At 40.5% G+C, this 21996-nt stretch overlaps 1 protein-coding gene across 4 annotated transcripts in view; it reads right to left on the bottom strand.

The window, feature by feature from the left end:
• Nucleotides 1-21996, bottom strand: part of USP22 (ubiquitin specific peptidase 22) — a 51759-nt gene that overhangs the window by 8903 nt on the left and 20860 nt on the right. For all 4 annotated transcript variants that reach the window (XM_081965459.1, XM_081965461.1, XM_081965460.1 and 1 more), the window contains exons 5-9: nucleotides 21268-21369; nucleotides 6292-6461; nucleotides 5122-5269; nucleotides 2007-2112; nucleotides 1173-1331 (exon numbers count right to left, since the gene is read on the bottom strand). In XM_081965459.1, the coding sequence (XP_081821585.1) occupies nucleotides 1173-1331; nucleotides 2007-2112; nucleotides 5122-5269; nucleotides 6292-6461; nucleotides 21268-21369 (685 nt within the window). The remainder of the gene's footprint in view (nucleotides 1-1172; nucleotides 1332-2006; nucleotides 2113-5121; nucleotides 5270-6291; nucleotides 6462-21267; nucleotides 21370-21996) is intronic.

The raw sequence follows: 21996 nt of genomic DNA, 5'->3' as shown, positions 1-21996 counted from the left end.
GTAAACAGGTGACAAACAATGAAACAGTAAACAGGTGAACAGTTAAAAGCTGTGGAAATATTTTCAATATTCAACCGAGGCTATGGATAATTACATAGAGGAAAGCCCAGGCAGGGACATGAAACCATCTCCCATTCTTGCAAGGAAATTGAGTGTAAATTCATTGAGGTCCCTCTATCTCGACTGGCCTGTTATCCATTTGGAGTGAAGAAAGTCAGTGCAGTCTTCTTTGTATGGATTTCTGTATACTGTTGTGCAAATTCTCCAGCAAATATTTTCTTTCCAATCTTCCCGAAGGAGAGGTGGTTGTGTGATAATTCTATAACCTTTCAGATCTTTTGTGAAGTGACAGTTGCATCAGGTGGGACGGAAAAACAATCTGCTTACTATGTTTTGAAAGAAGGATGAAACCTGCTGGACATTGCTCATCTGTCGATCTTTCTTGAATTCAGCACTAAGATGCATTCCACCTCGTATTTTAGCAGAACAATCTGTTAAAAGACTAGTAGAATTTCCAAATTCTGGGTCCAAAAACTGGTGAAGCAATGGAGGTTTCCTGCTTTTGGCTGGCTGCTTCGCTTGGCAATTCCTCTTTTATGTTGGCTTTCTCTTCCTTACCTCTAAGAGACTCCACTTCTGTTCACTGAGCGAGGGAGGGATAGGTAAGAGGCAGACTATCCAGAATTAAGGAAAACAAGGATTGCAAACCTGCACCTGAGATCTACAGAGATACCGTACATGTAGGCCATAGTTCAACGACGTTTTACTTAAAACGCCTGTAAGATGAGAGATCAAAGGTGTTTTTGTTTATCCTGAGCTCACCTCACTTTGCAACATATGAAGCAATACCGTCTACCGTCTAATGTAATTAAGGATACACCATGCTGAGAATTTATCATGGGGACAAGCTAAACTGAGGGGGTTGTTTGTCTTGATTACCTAACAGCTTCTATCAAGTTTATGCTACATGCTTAATTTTTGTCCTGACCTCTTTTCCTACAAGGGAATTGAGTTGCTTGCACGATGATTCAGCAGAAATAATTGCAGACGTGGTGGTGGGGTTTGTTTTTGTTTTTGTGCTCCTGGGCCATCTGCCTGCCAATTGCTCATCTGCAGACAGGAGGAGGGAAGGTAAGAGTGCTCCTTTCTAATGCCAGTCTGCCAGTCTGTACCTTCGCAAGCAGTCTGTGAGGGTGGTGGTTCCTGACATGTGGCTCTCTCCGTTCACCACACTGCCATCGCTGCCTGGACTCAGAGGCCAAAACGGGGTGGAGGAACCGGGCAAGTCCAGACTGATGTCCCAGAAGGGGTCTATCGTTGTGGACACACCGCTAGGAGGAGGAGGGGAAAAAAAAAGAGTTCAGCCACAGGATCATGGAAAGCAACAGTTTGGACAGAAGTGATTGTGGAGTCCTTGATACTCTCTTGAGCTTAGTGTTTCCTTGCAGACGATTCATTACCCAACTAGGTACCCTGTTTCCCTAAAATAAGACCTTCCGGGATAATAAGCCCTCTCCGAGAATATTTAACCGCATGCACAACCAGTCCCCACCATTTCCTGGGGTGGGGAATGGGGGTGGGGGAACATGCCCCACACACCCCACATGCAGCTGCCATCCACGCAGAATGGCCTCGTGGGGGCCGCTTCTGCAAACCCTAGCTACCGCGTCCTTTCTCTTAGTGGCGGTTGCAAAAAGAGTTGCAGGCCCAGTGATACTAGAGGCTGGCAAGAGTGTGCCAGAGACAGAGAGAGAACTTCTGGCCTTCTCTGGATCAGCTGATCCGAGGGTTGCGGACTTCGCCAGAAAAAAAGATAAAGGTTGCCTTAATACAAGCAGGTTTAAGAGCAGTAGGTTAGTTATTGTGCAATTAAAGACTTCTTTATTTCATCCAGGTTCTCACTGAAGTTTCCTGCCTGGGCTCGTTCTATATATACATCAGGAAGATATCGCCTTTGTATACCCAAGGGGTTGCCCGTCTTTAAAAGGCTTGCTCATCATACTCACTGGCAGACCTGACAAGTGACATCAGACTGTAGTCCACCTGTGAAGATTTGGTCTATGATACAGTTACAGTGGTTGGGATTGCTGGCTTTCTTCCCATTATCGTCACCTGAAGAAAAGGAAATAAGACTTTGTTTTCAAGCCTTCTGAATATTTGCCTGCAGCCGTGCAGAGAACTACGCTCTTTATATACTAAACATACAGGAAATCCTTGATTTACGTTTATCATTCGTTTAGTGACCGTTCAGTTACAACAGCAATAGCCCTTAGACTTATATACCGCTTTACGGCCCTCTCTAAGCGGTTTACAGAGTCAGCATCTTGCTCCCTTCTTTTAACAAATCCATAATCCCTTGCGGGATGGAGTCTGAGCAACTGAAGGGAGCTAGCATGCCCGGATGCCCTTCCTGTTGCCAATGCGGAATTTTGTTCAGCAGATAAATTCCCAATGTGCCGAGAGAAATATCTGCCTCTACCTAGGATTGAATTCACAGCCTCCAGTGCTTAGCAATGGAAATTCTGGTCCCCAATGAGGTCATAAGTCAAGGACTGCCTGTAGACCTAAGACCTATTTTTTGTGGTATTTTTTACAAAAAAAATAATGTTCCAAGAGTAAGGAAGTTCATCAGGAATGACAGCTATGAAAAACACTGCTTCTATTTTATCGCTTCGCGTTGTGCTCGGCTGACCGAACCAAGAAAGTAGAGAACTTGGTCCAAAATTAGGTATGAGAAACTTTGTGTCATAGGAATCGTAATATATTATTATTAAGTGGAAAATTGGCTGGTTTTGCTCTGCCCCAAGGACACCTTCCAGAGGAGGTAGCCTTGCTATGGCAGTTAAGCAGCAATGATGATTTAACTGCACTTCGAAGGGTTGAGTAATACATGTAAGTCTTTCCAAGTAAAAATGATTCTTGCTGTTAAGAAAATTGCACATGTCATTTATTCACACTATCTAGCAAAACCACTGCCAGTCAAGTAAGGTAGAAAAGGCAGCATTCGCAAATGTAGACCATTTCATAATTTTGACACACAACATAACTATTCCAACGTGACTGAAAAGATTGACTAAATTTATTTATTTTTTTAAAAAAATGTTTATTCTATACTTCATGGGAAATTTTCTTAACCGTGGCTAGGAGAACACTCAGCCACCAACAAATCCCAGGGAGATGAACGGAAGCAACCTAAAATCTTGCCAATGTCAACATGGCATGGAGTCTGACTTAGTGTTTGGAGATTAAATATGCCAGCACCTTATTTAGAGCAACTGTGTAACAATTGGGATTTAAACTTTCTTGCCAAGTAAAAAATACATCATTAAATCACTACTGACAGGGGGGGGGGGGCAGTCTTTCCTGTTTCTTTTATGAAGTCATGAAAAGTTACACTGCAGTCATTTTTGGAGAAAGATACATAGAGAAAGGAAAACAAAGAATCTTTTTTTTAAAGGACAAAGCTTTAACCCTTGCCTGTAAAAGACATTTCCTCCTTTTATTTTTGTCACCCGCTCACACAGAAACTAGCAAAGGGCTTCTTCGCATTTTCACTGGGCTGCAGGTAATCTCCCTGCTGGGTAGTCTTAATAGACCGTCATTTGCACCCACAGGAGAGTAAAGGCTGCTCCCTCTTTAATTACCCAAGTCAATTAGGCTCAATGAGGAGGTGGGGGGTCTCTAAAGACTGTTCTGAAAACTTGTTCACAGCAACCCAGGGAGGTATGACAAACTCACGGGGCTTCCCGTGACATCTGGCAAAATGAAATTACCACCTCCTTGCACCTGTCAATATGTAACGCAGCAGCAACAGCAAAAAGAAAGAAAAAAAGCACAATTGGGCTGAAAAGGAATTTCCAGGGATTGAGCGGTGGCTTCTGGGAGGGGCTAATGGTCGTCTAGAGGCGTTTACGCCACGGTAAACCTCTTCACATTTAGGACATTCGAAGAGGTTTACTTGGGAGTTACAGGTCGACACACGACCACAATTGAGCCTAAAATTTGTGCTGCTAAGCAAGACAGTCGTTCAGTGAGTTTTGCCCCACATTACAAACTTTTTAACAACACAGTTGTTGAGTGAACCTGGCTTCCCTGTTGACTTTGCTTGTCAAAAGGTGGCAAAAGGGGATCATGTGACCCCGGGACATTGCAACCGTCATAAATGTGAGTCAGGCTGGATTTTGATCACGTGATCATGGGGGAGCTGCAACAGTCGTAAGTGTCAGGCTTGGAAGCCATCTTTTATAGTGGGCCTCAAGCCTGCCATATATTCTACTGTGGGAGACTGGGAGGGAGCCTGGAAGCTTTTAGATTCGGGTTTTCCCAGATGTGCCAACGTGGCTCTTCTAATAAATTGGAACTTGGAGGAAACTTTTGCCTCGGACTCTTTTATTTTATTGAGGATGCTATTTTGGAACCCTGGCAAGAAGTGTGAAAAATGGTCGGACGATACTTTTCTCAGTGATGTGGTAACGCTGAACGGTCACTAAATGGACTGTTGTAAGATGAGGACTGCCTGTATTTAGGCTTACTCCTCCTTTTTTCAGGATGAAACCTACAAAATCTAGTGCAACTCAAAATCCGAGGATTTTCTTTCCAGCTACAACTGCGGATAGTAAGAAAGCCATGATGAAAATGAGTGAGAAGAGAGAGGGTTGACTCTGGCCAGTTTAAGAAAGAGCAAAGCAGAAACCTCCTTCTGATATCCTGCAGCTAAGTACAGATAGTCCTCGACTTGTAACAGTTTGCTTAGGGACCATTCGGAGTCACAAATTTCACACATACGATCGTTGCAGATCATGTGATTCAGATGACTCGCTTTTATGACTCACATGATCCCGAGTTCATGAGATCCCCTTTTGCGACCTTCTGACGAACAAAGTCAACGGGGAAGCCAGATTCGCTTAACAACGGCGTCACTGTTTTAGCAACGGCAGGGATTCCCTTCCCAACTGTGGCAAGGAAAGTCATAAAGTGGGGATGTAAAACGCACTTAACAAACGCCTCCCTTCGCGACGTAAATGTTGGGCTCAGCTGTGGTCGTTAAGCCGAGGACCACCTGCAAAGGCCGAACCTGCAGAGACGCTTCGGGGAGTGTTAACAAGATCGGACCAGCCTCACCTTTGCAGTGTCGATGTAGCACATCCAAGGCAGCAATGAGGAACTCGTGGGCGTCCTGCTGCTCGTACCCTGCTAAATGCCGTGCGTGTGTCCATACCAGGTGCAATAACCTATATGGAATGTGAGGAGATCGGTGCCCAGAGTAGAACTGCACCAGGGATGGAGGGGAAGGGGGGGAGGGGGGGACAGGAAAGAAAACAAAAGGTTCAGGATTTTTTCCCCCCCTTTCTCCAAAACAGCAAATATATAAGAACTCTTCGTGGAAAGATTAAAATTATTCCCTAAATAACTTAACTAACTTAAATATCACATACCTTCCTCACAGGAACAACCCTGTGAGGTGAGTTAGACTGAGAGTGAAGCGTTGGGCCGAAGCTACCCAGCTGGCTTTCATGCCTAGGGTGAGACTAGAACTCAACAGTCACCTGGTGATTGGCCCAACATCACCCAGACAGCTTTCAAATCTAAAGCGGGACTAGAATTCACAATCAAACTGGCTCTCTGATATGTATAGAAATCGAATCCAAACTCTTCATATATGTCTTCATAACCCAATGTGTTATCCAGAATTTAGGGTAAGGGAGCATCTTTACAGATTTTTACACACATCACATTATACACTTGGGAGGAAAATTCTTTTCCTTGCTCTGCTAGAGTTTTGTTGGCTTGAAACCACACTGCAGCAACGCAACAATGCACAAATGCCTTTTATATTCCAAAGGATCGATAAGCAATCCTAGGATGCCAACGGGAATGGCACAGCGACCAGAGCCTGAGCATTACGGAAATCTGCTGATACAACAGTTTTGATGCTATAATTCAGAGAACTGCAGCAATAAAACTTCTCCCTCCTTACAATTAGTTCTGGAATTATCCAATTACTTTACCCAGTGCTACTTTCCATAATTACTTCACTTGGGCCCCCTGATATGTATTCTTCAGTGTTTCATTAGGAGGAGGAGAAGAAGAAGAAGAAGAAAACCCTAAAGGAACTTTCCCAAACTACCTCTTATGTTGAACAAGAGGCTTTTTAACCAACAGACCTAGAGTATGAAAGAGGAAATGAAGGAAGCCTAAAATATTGAGTAGAGCAATCTCTCTGGTTGCCTTTTACACACCACAAAGATGAAAGTGTGACATTCTCAACAAGGGCACAAAGGGGCAACTTACCTCCTGAAAAAGCGTAGACATTTCACAGACCAGACACGAGCTGGGGCTTTGCATTTCACATTTGTGTCTGTCGGAGAGGAAGAAATCTCGCAGCAGTGGAGTGTGAGTAAGTGCTTGGACAATACAGTTCATAAAACATGTGTTCCCAAGATTAATTAGCCCCCGTAGACCTGTATAAAAAAGGAAACAAAAAGAGGACAAGTGAACTAGTGGTTCAGTTTAACAGAATTCAGCTCAGCTCAAAACTTTCAATCACTACAAAAACAATTTTGATTGTAATTATTATTTCTTTTGTGTTTTGTTCATCTCCTTCCACTTTAGCTTTTAAATGGTGTAATAACCAAATGCCTTGAATACATCTGGCAACGTGATAAGGTGTGATTCCCCCCCCCCTCAAAATGTGGGCATCTCATGTGTTACAAGAATTCACTTTCCCAATTGAGCAAAGCACCTAGGGCTCACCGTAGCATGTTTAAAACAAGAGCTTCTTAAACCTTTGTCACTATGAGATACTGAAGTCCTCTAAAAATGCTGCAGAAAGCAAAGTTTGGCAGTCCATATTTGCATGCTAGAGAGAAGATCAAAGTATGCAATTCTGGGTCTCTAGCTACTGTTCAACCACAATTCCCATCACAATAACCACATTTTGGTAAGAAACTATGGCAGTTATAAGCCATCACTTGGATTTTGGTTTTTTTTCCTCCCCTGTTAAGTAATACAGAAAAGAATGAAAATCGCAGAACATCAACAAAACTGCAAAGAGCTTTCAGCGTATTCATGTTCATAAATATTTTCACCCAAGATCCCTACCAACAGCACCAATGCTGGCAAGGGTTTCTGGGAATTGGAACCCCACATATATAGAAAGCATCAAGGTTAGTGAAGGGCGGCTTTAAAGCATTGACTGGAGGAACAAAATATAAATTCACATGTTTGTTCTGGGAATGAAAGCAATGAATGAAAGCAAAGAGACTTCAACTTAAATCAGGAAGGGTAACAAAATATTTGGACTTTTATTTACAGCTGAAATTCTCTCCTTAAACATGAAACAGGGAACACTAATCAGGGTATTTAGTGGACGTAGATGACCAGCCTGAAGATTGGCAAATTCTTACCTCTCCAAAGCAATACAACTAAAATTCTGAGATGGCTGGTAATATTAAATGGCCTTGTATATGCAGAAATATTTCTGAACAGCCTTTCATCTTCCTTTCCCAAGCAGGTATGTTTCTGTTGCTAGGATACTGCAGACTAAGAACAGTGAATCACCATACTGGACAACCTATTAAGTATTGATACGGAAGCTGCCCTAAAATCACTGGCATTAACACAACACTCTCCTCTTATCAAGCCCAACAAGCTACTTCTTATTTTCAACAAGAAATTGCCTTGCTTAACCTTTATCTAAGCTTTTAATTCTTATTACGATCTGAGGTGTGAATATAGAGAATGCCTTTTAGCTCACGAATGGCATCTGTCATATTTAGAAAGCATGCAGCACCAGGCATAGCATGTTTTGAATTTGCAGGCTAATTGTACAGAGGCAGAAATCAAGAAACTGTGTGTTATAAGCAAAAAAATAATGCTATCTCTTTATTAACCAGCCCAAATTCCCAAACAAGAAGCAATTCAAAATACGTTACACAAGACAAGACACAAATGCATCACTTAATACGCTGTGCTTACTGACTGTAACTCTGGAAAATAGATTTGAATAAAGGAACAAGGACAAGGCTTATTTATTTCTTTTAACAGCACAGGTAGTCCTCAACTTATGACCATAATTCAGCATTCTATGTTTGGACTGCAGCGTGTGTTGTAGAGAAGTGCACGTAAAAAGAAACAAATATCCTTGCCACCAATGAAATAGCCTTGCCGCTAATGAGGCTGTTGTAACCTCAATTCAGGCATAACTACTATAGTTTTAGTATCACCGATTTCAGTTACGAGTCTCTCTAATGGTGGGAAACGGCCGGAGAAACAACAAAAAGCAATAGGAGTAAGACAAGGTTTAATATAATATGAAGGTTAACGGCAGACTGCGTCAAATGATTTATGATTTAAGCCAGGGGTGTCCAAACTTGGGGACTTTAAGACTTGTGGACTTCAACTCCCAGAATTCCCCAGCCAGCCATGCTGGCTGGGGAATTCTGGGAGTTGAAGTCCACAAGTCTTAAAGTTTCCAAGTTTGGACACCCCTGATTTAAGCAATAGAGATGAGATAGAGAAGAAGAAAATGTAAGATAATAGAGAAGGACAACTACATTTTTAGCCTTGCTTCTTGCCTGTGAGTATGTAAAAAAAATCTAAACAAGAAGTAGTGAAATATACATTGCAAATTAAATACAAGAGGGTTGAATGAAAAGTAACCCATCCAGTTCTGTAAGTGGCCAACAGATGGCAGTGCTGATATCTCCAAAGCTCTGATATGTTTTTTAGCATCTCTTGTTTCACTTCAACCAGTGGGAATTAAGGCATGTTACATGCAGTGACTAAATTTTTGACTGACAGAGGAGTCCCTCCAATTGAAATTCACCATCAAGTGCAGGTTTGGGATGACAGTAAGAGCATTGATGTTTACACTATGCATCCCTAGGTTCCAGAACAAAGTGGAGAATGTGTGACAGCAACCAACTGGTTTCCCAGGAGAAAAGTGGATGGATGGATTGGATCATTCAAAGAGAAACTGCTATCAGACATGGCATTTCACAGAAACACGGGGGTGGGGTTTGCATTATTGATGTTCTCCCATCTTGGAAGGTTTGTGGAAGAGGGCTTCCGTGCATGCTAATGACAAGAGGTGAAAACTTCAAGAGTTGAAGCTGGCCAGCAATTATTGTCATGCCATAGGAAGGAAGCTGAACAATTTCTTCAGCGCGTGTGATGGCCAATTAAACATAGGATCATTGATGTAAGCCAGAATTGAAGAATTGTTCCATGCAGTAGCACCACAAAACTTCACCCGCAAAAAAACAAAATGCACAGTCCAGGCTTCGGTAGGAAAACTCATTAGTTGTAATTCTTGGGGACATAGATGATGCTATTTAGATGGATTTCCTTGAACCCAGACTCACTATCCATACAAGAGTGCCACACTGTAACATCCAAGCCTTGAACACAACGATTAGACGGACTGTGAAAGCATAAGAAGGAAATTCTGCTGCAACACTGCAACATTAGGTTGACTCATACCTCATCAGCTATCCAAGAGTCAATTGGGAAATTGGATCTCATAATCTTATTCCAAATATTATATAGGCCCAAATCTGGCATCATGTAACTTCTATTAGTGTAAGTGAAGAGAAGGATCAGGGGAGACAGGATAGCAGTCTTCCAATAATTGAAAGGCTGCTACAAAGAGGAGGGGGTCAAGCTATTTTCCAAAGCACCTGATGGCCAGAGAAGGAATAAAGGATGGAAACTGACCAAGGAGAGATTCAACCTGGAAATAAGGAGGGATTTCCTGACAGTGAGAACAATCAACCCATGGAACAGAAGTTGCCTTCGGAAGTTGTGGGAGCTTCATCCCTGGAGGCTTTCAAGAGACTGGACTGCCATCTGTCAGAAGTGGTGTAGGGTCTCCTGCTTGGGCAGGGGGTTGGACTAGATGACCGACAAGGTCCCTTCCAACTGTTATTCTGCGACACTATTCTGAGACCTTTTCCCCAAAGTGAAGGAATACCACTGCAGGCATCCATTTGACTCAAATGATGAGGTGGGGGAAAAAAAGTAAGGGCTTGACTGAAGAGGCAAGACTGTAGAGTTTGTTTGTGGTGATTTTAACACGTCTGCCTGTCATTGGTAGACAATTACATACAAGTAATAAAAGAATTAGTTTCAGTCATTATTTCCATTTAATTTATTCAACTATCCATATTTAAAGTAAAGTTATGCTGGGGGTGGGGTGGGGGTTACTTTTCATTCCATGTGCTTATATTGAGGTGTCTCCAGGGTTTGCTGGGATCAATAAATTTATAAAATAATGATCACCAAACTGCCTTCTCCTCGAGCTAAGCATCACCAGTTCCATAAGCATTTCTTCAGAATCTTAGCCTTTAAGCCAGGGCTCTCCACACTTGGGAACTTTTAAGACTCGTGGACTTCAACTCCCAGAGTTCCCCAGCCAGCATGGCCGTTGAAGTCCACGACTCTTAAAAGTTCCCAAGTTTGGAGAGCTCTGCTTGAAGCCCCAAAAGCTATTTCAATACTGGGAAATTCCTAAAGCGGGATTAGAAAGAATATTGCAGAGAAGCTCTCTTGGCGATGGACTGTAACTTCATTAATAGCAGGCGGGGGGCCTCTAGATGTGATGTATAGCAAGCGCAGACCTACAGGGGGAAAGGCAACAGTGACTTGCAAATGCAGGGTCATTAAACTTTCTGTAGTCTAACTCGCGCCAAGCTTTCTGTCAGGAATTCTGGAAGTGGTTCAACTCTGCAGCCCTGAACGGCACTGGAGATCAATACGGAAAGAGCTCTGCAGTAATCTTGCATCAAACTGTCTCCCTTATTTAAAATCAACCCCAAAGGATGTCTACCGTACATCCTTGTATGTAAGACCATCCACTGTTTTTACCAATTCACCAAATGGGGTGCAGAAAGAAATGTATTACTACTCTTTTTGTCTTACGTAGAAGGTGAAGTAGGAAGGCTAAGAATAATGACAAGTGGCGCCACATAGACAACCAAAAATAAACCTGGAAGCTCAGCAGGACCGATCCTTGTAGGTACTTAGATGCTGGAGCAAATTGGGATTTCCTGACTCCAGGACAGACTGGGAAATTTTGGGGAAGAAGGGAGGTTTTCCCAGAACTCCACTGATAAAGCATTGAGGTTTTCTCCAACAGAGAAACAGTGTTTCCCCAAAAATAAGACGGGGTCTTATTTTCTTTTGACCCCCAAAATAAGTGCTTGGCCTTATTTTCAGGAGGTTTTATTATTTTTGAGGTGCGGGAGGCGGCGAGCGTGGTCACCTCATGGCTGATGCTGTGTTGTGCGTCGCTGGACCTGCCGCCCTTAGGGTGACAGAAGGGGCGCAATGGCTAGGGTTGCGGGAGCGGCTGTTACGTAAGGGCATATGGGTGCATGGGGCATGTTCCCCCTCCCTTTCCCCCCCTCTGGCCTCACCTGTGCATGCATTTAAATATTTTCGGGGAGGGCTTATTTTGGCACATGTGCTCAAAAGCCCGATTGGGATTATTATCCACGGAGGTCTTATGTTCGCAGGAACAGGGTAATTAAAGCAACCCAATCTTTTTCCTCGGCAAGTCAGGAATCAGACACACAAGTGATGATTAAGAACGCGGTTGGGCTGAAAATAGGGATCACAGAATAGTTTCACTAAGAATTAACAAGAGGGTCAAGGAATTCTCCAGTTATCACCATGTTTTCATTATTGCTTCCAATGGTAATATCTGAACCACAAGTTGCAAACGTAAAGCTCAAGAAACAAACTCCCTGCCCTATCTGTGTTTTGAAGACATCCAACTGCCCTGATTAAAAATGTTTTGATAAAGCTGTAAACAAAGGAATATGAAAGCCCACCAAAGAAGTGCTGCAAGCGACAAACAGGAAGGCAGAAGGTACAAAGACCAAAACGGAGAGACGCTTGCTGGAATCGGAGGGTGTTCTACCATTATTCGTTGGAATTTCACTTTCAGAGCTGATAGCATATGCAAAAGAAGACATAACAGAATGAAAGTTGGATGCTCTTAATTCAGACATTAAAGCAAAAGAAAAGAGTCAATGTCTCGTGGGCAGAGAATATTCCAAGAGAGCTGTTGTGATGTCAGGAGGTTTTAGAGATGTGATAAATAAATAAACAAACCAGCCAAGGAGATGCAGTTTCAATTTCCTATTTTTAGGTGAAACGGAGTCAACAGAGCAGTCAAATAGAAATGGGAACATACATAGATCACTGTCCCATTCATAGAAACATTTTGCTTAGCAGAAAACCATATTTGTTTAAGATACGCTTTTCCAGTTTGAACAGTTTTAGTAAGAAATATTTAAATCCCTTTTTTAAATTGTCAATTTTAACCTCAAGTTATCACCTGCACCCACAGAACTTCCTGCGGTATAGAAGTATTTAATTACTCTTTAAAGATTGGGGTGTTTCCTCTGGACCGTGTGTAAATTAAAAGTTTTCTGAATGGTAAAATAAAGAGATAATATATAGATGTATTTCGTGTTGCACATATTTTTTTTTAACAGAATGAAGATTTTATAAAGAGGAGATTTTATATTAACTCGGTTGGAGTTCTGAAGCCAGAATTAAATTTGTGCAGATGGCATCGTTAGAAAATGAGACTCACTCCTACTAAACTGACGAAATGCAGTTCATACATAAATTCTTTATGCCTTCATCCCAGTAACTCACCATATGTTGCTTATATATCTTATCACTATTCACAACAGAGCTCATGTTTCAAAAAAATGGGAAGAAAAGAACATTGTCAGCTACTAATAGCTTTTACAAGTCAACCCTACATGTTATAAATTGGTATGCACGAAAGCATGTCAAACAGACACTGTGCAATTCTTACATTTCCGGTGGTACTAAAACCAGGTATTTAGTTGCCATATTCCCTTACCATAAACAACAGGTTGTGATAAATAAGCACCTCTGACAAGATAGGGGAATTATTATACATTTTGCTGTGATTTATTATTATAGAAGGTCCCCCTCCCCTTTAGATCTTTGTGTTTATTCAAGGATCTAGGTAAGTTTACATTTCTTTAGCTGTAATTTAAGGTATTTATTGCAATTTTGTCCTAAGGAGATGTGCAGTCTGAAAGACAATTTTGCTGTCTATGTCGAGCAGCCTTTTTTTTTTTTTTTAGCTAATTTGGTAAAATTAAGCAGACCATGTTCTAATTCTCTTCTAGAAGCCCAGTAATCATGCTTACTGTTTCCACCACTGAATATTGGTACCCTAGCTCCTTGGGCACTGGGGCAAGAAACAAACAGAAAATGTGTTCTCCTTCACATTTGAAACAATGAATGCATGCCCAGAATATTCTATCGGGGTGTTTCAAGTAGACTGTTGAAATAAACAAACAAAAAAATCCAAAGCCATTAAAATATTCCATCAGTACAAAACTAAAAACATTACAAGTACATATAAACCAATAGGAATTTTACACGAGTCCTTTACTCCTTTACTTTTTATTCAGGGGCAACAAATGTAGACAGGATGATAGTTCATGCCAATCTCTACCAGCTAGCCAACTTGCTCATAGATTATCAAAGGGCAAATGCTCTTTTTTAATGAAAATAAACATTAAATCCTACTCAATTTTTACAGACAAGTAATTTAATTTAAAACACTAGTCCCAATACATACAGCAGGTCTCATTCTTTAACTAGCAATTAGTTAACAGCTATCAGCTTAAATATTCTAACACAGCTGGAAAAGCACACTCCTGCTTTCACTGCCATGATATGGAGGTTCCTTAAATGTTTTGAAATATTTACAAAGCTGGCTGCAACAAAAAAAAATAGAAAAGAAAGAGATTAATGCTGCTTAGCTGCATGGAAGAGCATTCATTAACATTACAATAACAAAACAAAGCAAAAATCACTCCCTCTTACTGTTTTGCCATCTTCTGCTACCAATGCCAGCATTTAAATAAATGCAATCACAGCTCACAATGCAGACCAGCAAACAAATCAAATGTATTTGGGGTTTTGAGTTTCTTAAATATATCAGGAACTCATCTTATCTACAACCACACAAATGCAGCATCATTAGTGGCCTTCGTTCATAAACTTGAAGGAAAGCTTAATTTCATGAATTATGAAAAATAGGCAAGTCATTAGAACTATACGTGAATATTTTTTTTAAAGTGCTAACGGGAAGCGATCGTTGTGGTTATTTGGAGCCCCCAAAAAAGGATTTAGTCATGCCTATATTGTATTTCCCACGAGAGAGATCCTTTTGCTGAGTCATGCAAAGCATCTGGTGGAGACTGTCACACACTGTATGGCACAGAATAGCAGGAAGCCAACAGATCACATATGTTAGCTTGCCAGATCCATTTTAACTCTGGTCGTTTTCAATGGAGATCTGTGGCTTGCAAATTATCTTTTGCCAGGCTGCCCAATTTAGGGATGTGTCAGACTACAATTCCCCCAATCCAAGGCCTGCAATTTGGCAGTTCGAATCTCACCAGGCTCAAGGTTGACTGAGCCTTCCATCCTTCCATGGTGGGTAAAATGAGGAGCCAGATGGTTGGGGGCAAGAGGCTGACTCTGTAAACCGCTTAGGGAGGCTGTAAAGCAGCATATAATTCTAAGTGCTATTGCTATATGGAAGTTGCAAGGTCAATGCGTCTGGAAAGAAAAGGGTTAGACTACCGCACGGAAGGCCATCATCGTTGGAAGCAGTTTGCAAAAGAAGTTGCTTTTTTTAAAAATGTGCATTAATCATTAGGCTGTCAGGATTGCACACAGCTGTTGAATCTGATTTCCTGCCACTGACTCTCTCCCGGCTATTAGACTGTACAGCCTGTTCAGTGGTGGCGAAGAAGAGCCAGGGTGGAGTAGAGAAATGCATGCAATTTACTCTTTAAATAAAACAAGTTTTCTAAAGCTGATGTCCTTGGCAGGAAAGGAAAACCGAGCCCCTATGAATTGGTCAGAGCCGAGACACCTCAGCTAGAAATGTGTAGTGAATCCTTATTTGAGATACAAGACTTTCCCGTTATCCGAATTTAGCTTTAACTGGTGAGTCATTGAGAAGCATAATCCAAAGCTGGGGCAGCACAATTAAGTTCATCTTTGAAGTTTGTCTCCAGATAAACTGAAGGCATGCACATATGCTTCTCTGACTCACATATATTGCGTAGAAGAGATTTCAGTGGTTTAATGAAATTTTCTGTCTCGAAAGAGCTGGGTTTTAAATTGACCCTATGAGACTGCTAAGATTTTTCAGCAATGGTTTTTCTTCAGAGGTACCTTCTAGACAGCAATTCTGGAATGTATGAGCAAGCCTAACTATCACTGCGATATCGAATAGGATCCGGTCCTATTAGGAATTATATACCAGAAAAGGAATGGGTTTTTATTTTTAGGACCCTGTCCATTAAGGAGGGAATATGAATCCTTAAAAAAAAGCACTCATTCAGAAGGCAGAAATATTCTTATATTAACTTGGCATCCCTTCCTGAAGCCTATTATCCACATTCTGATTTATCATTTCATCCTGTAAATAGAAATCAGCAAGCAGCATCACTGAGGCACATGATCACTCCAAGCCTATGAATGCAACTTAAGGGAACTGCATCCCGATCACCAGATTAGATGCAGCCTGCTGGGCAGCAAATCTGGGAGTTTTCGTTTGATCGAAAAGTCGATGCCGTCCATAGATTTCTAGGAGCCAACAAACCTCTGAGAATTCGGAAGCAGCTGTGTGATTCTTCTCTCACAGATGGCTGGTACAATTGAGCCTCCTGGAGCAGCCAGATTTCAGAAAAGCATTCTGGCAGTTTCTGCACTTGCCTTTTGGGGAGCGTGCAGAAGGAGGGTGGAAAGGAAGGGGAAAAAAACACACAGCAAAGCTTCACATTTTCTCATGACATATAAATCAAGTAGCAGAAGGAAAGGTATTAGAATTGAAAACACAATTATAAGTGAAAGGACAAACCACAGGCCAAACCAAGGTTATGATTCTGCCTTTTTTTCAAATTAGAAAAAAATGGCATTGAAAAAGAGAGGGGGTTTAGATTTTTGTGACTTACGCATGTATAAAACACTGAGAATTATTCTTTCATCGGTCCATTCTATTGAGAACTTAGAAAGAAGGGGGTTAATTCAGGAGGGAGTTAAAACAGAAATTGCAGAACTGGATTCACACACAAATATTTTAAATGGATGGGTTTCTGGTATTATTGTTAATAATTTAGATAGAGGGTTCAGATTGTTTCCATACAAGCCAGTTACGCTGGGAACAATCTACTTGCAGAGAAATATTATTTTTTACCATATTGATCTCAGTAAACTGAAAACAAAAGTTAATTGGCGTTAAATTAGAAAGAGCTTTGTTTAGCAAGAATTCTATCCATTTTTCACTAATGGAGAGGCTGTATGTTTCATTTAGAATCTGTCTCATATAGACAGAATACCTCTTTTGAATTACAATATGTTCATCATAATTAACAGAAATCCATTTTCAACCATGGGCTTTTAAGAGACCACTGCTACATTTCGACCAATAGTATAATAAAGCCTCCCCCTGCTTTCTCAAGTTTAAAGTAAGCTTGGGGTTTTTTTGGCCCAGTTCACCAACCAGCTAATCTAAAAGTAGTCATTTTAAAGTATTCATTCATGCAATTTTCAACATCCTCCCATCACCTCTGTCCTCATGCTCAGACACTCATGCTTCAGTTTACATAATATTGAAGGATTAAGCAATGTTTCTGGATGTTGCCTAGAGAACCAGAAGTAATGTCTTAATTACTCTTCAGCCTACAAAACCTTCTTGGTGCCACTTTTAGGCTGAAGAACTATTACAATATTTATTCCACTCATGTTTCCTACCTCAGGTCATGTTGCCAAATGTCACACAGCTGCAAAAGACACCTGCCACTGTTCTGTCTCTATTGTCAGGGGCATCTCTGCCATTCCTCCTTTTATTTCCTCCTCCATTTCCCTCTATTTTTTTTAAGAGGTCTGTCCTCTCCTTTTATTTTTTTTTTGGCGAAGTAACAAATGAGAATCCCAGGTGGCTTTAGCTAATTACCGCTGTACTTTGGAAGCCTAATTCTGCCTATTGTGAAAACAATAGTCTTCGGCCACAAAGTAACTTCATATGCTAATCAGAAGCAGACTGTTCTCTAGCTAATACCTTAAGGCTGTTCAGGAAGACTGTTCTTACAGAGGAAAAAAACAGGGGAAGGGTAACAAAATACAAGCTGTGCAAGGGAAGAGAAAAAACACACACACACACATATACACAACACCATGCTTACATCCCTGGTATCTGAAATTAATCTGATGTGCTCATTTACATCACATGAATAAGATACAGCACAATAGGAAGAATGAATTAGGGTTTTTCCCCCCCTTTTAATTAGAAAGCATTCGAAATTAATCTACTTAAAACATTATCAAGCTTCCGATTTTGAATAAGGTTGATATGACACAGCAGAACAGTAATGTCCTGAATTAGAACCCAGAAGTTATTCAGAGCGTTATATGCAGGACCTATTTTAAAAGTTTGCAGATTAGCTGTATTGAGTGGAAATCGATATGCATCCTGTTATATTAAAGTATATTATTAACAGATTTTTGTGGTAAACAAGCCTCAAAAAGTAATAAATGATGTGGATTATTTGTCCTATTTATTCAGCTTGCTTTAAGATGATTATCAGGGTTCTATGACAGTTTACAATATACACTTTACAAAATACTTTTTTTTACTCCACAATTTCCCATTTCTCTAGTTCATTATATGAAATTCTTACCAAAGAAATCTCTCTCTCTCTCTCTTCCTGGGAGCATCAATCTCTCATCACTTTTTTCAATTAAAATGCTCTTGGCCAAAGTTTATTTTTTTATAAGGAAACTGTACCAGACTCCCAATATTTGTATTGTTCGTTTCCCATTTCCACAAATCTGATCTGAAGGTATGTCAAAACAGCACATATTCCAAGAGATCACACCACAAATCTTCCTGAATATATAACAAAGTTGTTCGAATGTTCGTAATAATTTCTAGAGGGAAGAGGGATCTTTTTACAGCGACTGTCTGCTGGAACAGTATATGTTCCTGTCTGCCTTGATCCCAGAATCCCTCTGTTGATTAGGAAGTTAAATTAACCCCTTGATTATGTGTGAAAGTAAATGTTTTTTGCCCCAATGTGCATCACTTTAAACTTACTTACATTGTACTGCATTTGCCATTTTGCTGCCCATTCACCCAGTTTGGGGAGATTCTTGTGAAGCTCTTCAAAATCCGATTTAAGTTTTCACTATCCTGAAAAAGTTGGGTTTATCAACAAACTTTGCCAACTTTCTGTTCACTCCTAATGTCAGACCATTTAAGCATAAAAGCTGACCCTCCTGAAAACCCCGTGCCCTGCTTAATTCTGCTTTGGCATCTATCCACTCCTATTCTGCCTCCTGAGCCTTACTCACAGGGTAAATAGCCTACAAGTGCTACCTTTACTTAAGGTGGAATTAGAAATTTGGCCGAAGCATCTCCGTACAGGTAATCTTCAATTTACAACCACAACTGAGCCCGAAATTTATATGGGTGAGACAGTTGCTAAGTGAGTTTTGCTCCATTTTATGACCTTCTTTGCCACATCTGTAAGGGAATCGTTGCAGCTCTTAAATTAGTAACACGGTGGTTCAATGAATCCAGCTTCCTCGTTGACTCTGCGTGTTCAGAAGCTCGCAAAAGGGGATCGCGTAAACGGCAACTGTCATAAATATGAATCAGTTGCCAAGCACGCAAATTTTGATCATGTGACCATGGGGATGCTGCAACGGCCATAAATCACTTTTTTCAGTGATGTTGTAACTTTGAATGGTCACTAAATGAACTGCTGTAAGTCAAGGACTACCTGTATGTCTAACCATGTAATCATTTATCAAAAAAATATAGGTATATGCAATCTACTTGATCTTTAATGCCTATGGACCCGAGACAAAACAAACTAAATTATTTTTGAGACTCTCAAACAATTCTAAAGGATTAATGATAAGGGCTTACATTTATTATCATTATTATTATTATTATTAGTCTTTATTGCTGAGAAATATTCAACTAATTTTAAAGCAAAGCCAGTTAGTTCTAAGGATGTTGATGAAGCTAGATTGCTGATGTGTATTCCTGAATGAATTCAGTAAGAAACACAGATACCAATGGGAAAAAATGAGCGGTTTTTAGGGGTAGATAGCCACCAGAGATGGGGTATCCTGGACAGTTTAACTGCTCACAGAGGACAGTGAAAATATAAGCAATTTATCCAAGTATGTTTGCTTGATTCCTAATAAATAAAAATTCATGCAAACCATATTCACAGATAAAACTCCAGGTTTCATTCACTGCGTAACTGAGATAAAGATAATACAAATGATTAAATATTCTGCATGCAGGAGAATGAAGAATTGTTATTTCTCTTTCCTTTTCATTCTGCATTCCTCACCTCAACACACATTCCTGAGTGCAGGGATTTCTATTTTAAGGAAAGCTAGAAACCTTTCAACGAAAGTCAAAACAGCCAGCAGAACAAGCAAGCAAAGTGGTTTGTTGTTCAGTGATCCTATTCAGACTTTCAATTCATCAAAATACAATCTTGTCCAGTGCTATCGACTTGACACAAGGCTGGACTTTCTTTACAATAGTGGAACATTCCAGTAGAGAACTCCGTCCTAAGTTTCCTAGTGGCATATGAAATGAGTTATTTCCACCAACTTTTCATCAATCATTTTCAGCAAACAGACATGGCTTCATAAGCCACTTTCCCAAGACATTGACTTTAACATTTGACTTCAGAACTGAGATCTATCCAACTCCAAGTCTGTAGTACTTTTAATGGGTATTTGGATCCCAAAGTTGCAAAAACACGAGAACAAATGGAATGTATACCTTATTTACTGTAGTTTAGAAGTGTATAATGCCAACAACAGTTACACCCAAAAAGAGTTAAGACCCACCCTGCCCACAAGGGATTTATGCAGAAAAATAGGAACAGCAACACAAGAGAGAAATTGGATGAAATATAAGGGAAGCCTTGAGTTTTTCTTATAATTAGGTACTGGATGGACAGGAGCAACTGTCTGAAAAAAGAAATTAAAAGGCAGGAAACACAGAGTGAGAGAGGCAGGGAGGGAGGAAAGATTTTACCCTTTTTTCAGTTTTTTCTTTGAGAAAGAATACATTGATAAAGTAACAACAAAGCATCTGAGCAACAAAAATATATCAGACCAAATAAAAGATGAAGAACAAAAGAGAAATAATTTGGAAAGAGTATAAGAGGATCATAAAATAGGAGAGAGAAAAAGAGAGGAAAAGGTAAGTATCACCAAAGTGATAAGTAAAAAAGATAAAATTGGCTCCCTTCAAAGTATTAACAATATCCAAGCCTCCAACTGTGAAGACTTCCCAAGGAGATTGACTATATCAATATTTTGATATAGGGAAGTCAAAGTGCAATACACAGGAAATCAATACATAAAAGACTAAAGAAGCATGAATATTAATGCTTGCTTAATGACCCTAATTGAGACCAGCAGTTCTACCACTAAGTTGGAAATACCATGGTGAGGACTGGGGTTTCTGGCAGGAAAGAAGTAGGACTACTCAGTTTCATACCTTGGGCCTCTGTTTGCCTCCTAACCGTTCCCCCTTGCTTAAAGAGCTATTGTGTCTGGGCCTGCTTACTCTCTTGTATACATCAAAAGTGATGCAATGCAATGCGCCACAGCCTTTGAAATCCCTCTTCAATCTCTGTGCTCCACACAAGAGAGTCAGGCAAAGACTACAGAAACCTCTTGCTTCCCCACCCCTCTGCAGAGTGGAGAGATTGGAGACAAAGAGGTTTCAAGAGAGTACTGCAAACTTGTACAGTATACCCGTGGCTCCCAACCCTGGGCCGCCAGTAAGTATAATCTTTATTGTCATTGTACTTAAATACAGCGAAATTGGTTAAATGATCCCATTGCTTTTGATGAACAGAAGAGCAAAAATCTTACTCTCTTGCAATCCCTTTCTCTCAACTCTTTCTTGCTCTGCAAAGGGCGAAAGAAAGGAGGAAACACGTCAGACACAGACCAAGGCGCATTGATTGTAAGGGCAATCATGTGACTGAGGGACGCTGCAAAGGTCATACATGATCTGTAAAGTTATTTTTTTTAGCTGCACAGTAATCTCAAACAGTCACTGAACGAATAGTTGGTAAGCGAGGACTACCTGTAATTCTTCAGATGACTGTAGAATTTAGTGAGGAATGCAATTCTCTCCCTTACCTATGGTACAGTTTGTGGTTATTTTTCGTCGCTTGGGGTTATGTCGAAGCAGCTCTAACTCTCGTTTGGTTGGCTCCCAAGTTGAATACTTCTCTCCAATACCTGGATAATGAAAAGAAATATAGGGCTGTATTTCAGAAAACTGCTTGTAGCTATAAGGATACTTTGGAATGCAAACCGCACTATTCATTAAATAGCTTTCGCTATATATTTCCTCTACAGTTCTGACCTAAATATGTTCCCACAAATGTGTGTCAAAAACATACAAGTCTTATTGCTCGGACTGTATCGGCATTTCAAACATGTTTAAAGTAACAATTACCTCTCCTTTTCTTATTCCTAGCAGTGGATGAAAATACTTTTCAATTAAAAACACAATAGCAGGTTGCCCTTCATATAGCTTGTTCTTCTGAGTTAAGACAGCGATGCTGTGGGTGAAGCCACCCCTGAAGCATGACCTTTGTGTAGAGATGTTTTAAAAATATGACGACAACAGCAAATAATAAATAATCCAATTCATTGGGCAGCTAGCTGTGTGCTATTTTGAAAAGCTGATGTACAGAACCAATACAATGTGGGTGATATTCAAACCATTTCCTTAGTATGTAAAAACTAATATCCCCCTCAGTCTGTCTCTGCAATCTGGACCATAAATTATATAGGCTGAAAGCCAAAGAACTTTGCAATTAATTCTGTAAGGCTGCTGAAACTTATCTGCCTGAAAGAATA

Source organism: Natrix helvetica (assembly GCF_964273705.1).
Source record: "Natrix helvetica genome assembly, chromosome: 13".
NCBI lineage: Eukaryota > Metazoa > Chordata > Lepidosauria > Squamata > Natricidae > Natrix > Natrix helvetica.
The sequence above is the reverse complement of the archived record's forward strand: the minus strand, read 5'-3'. Positions and strand labels throughout refer to the sequence as shown.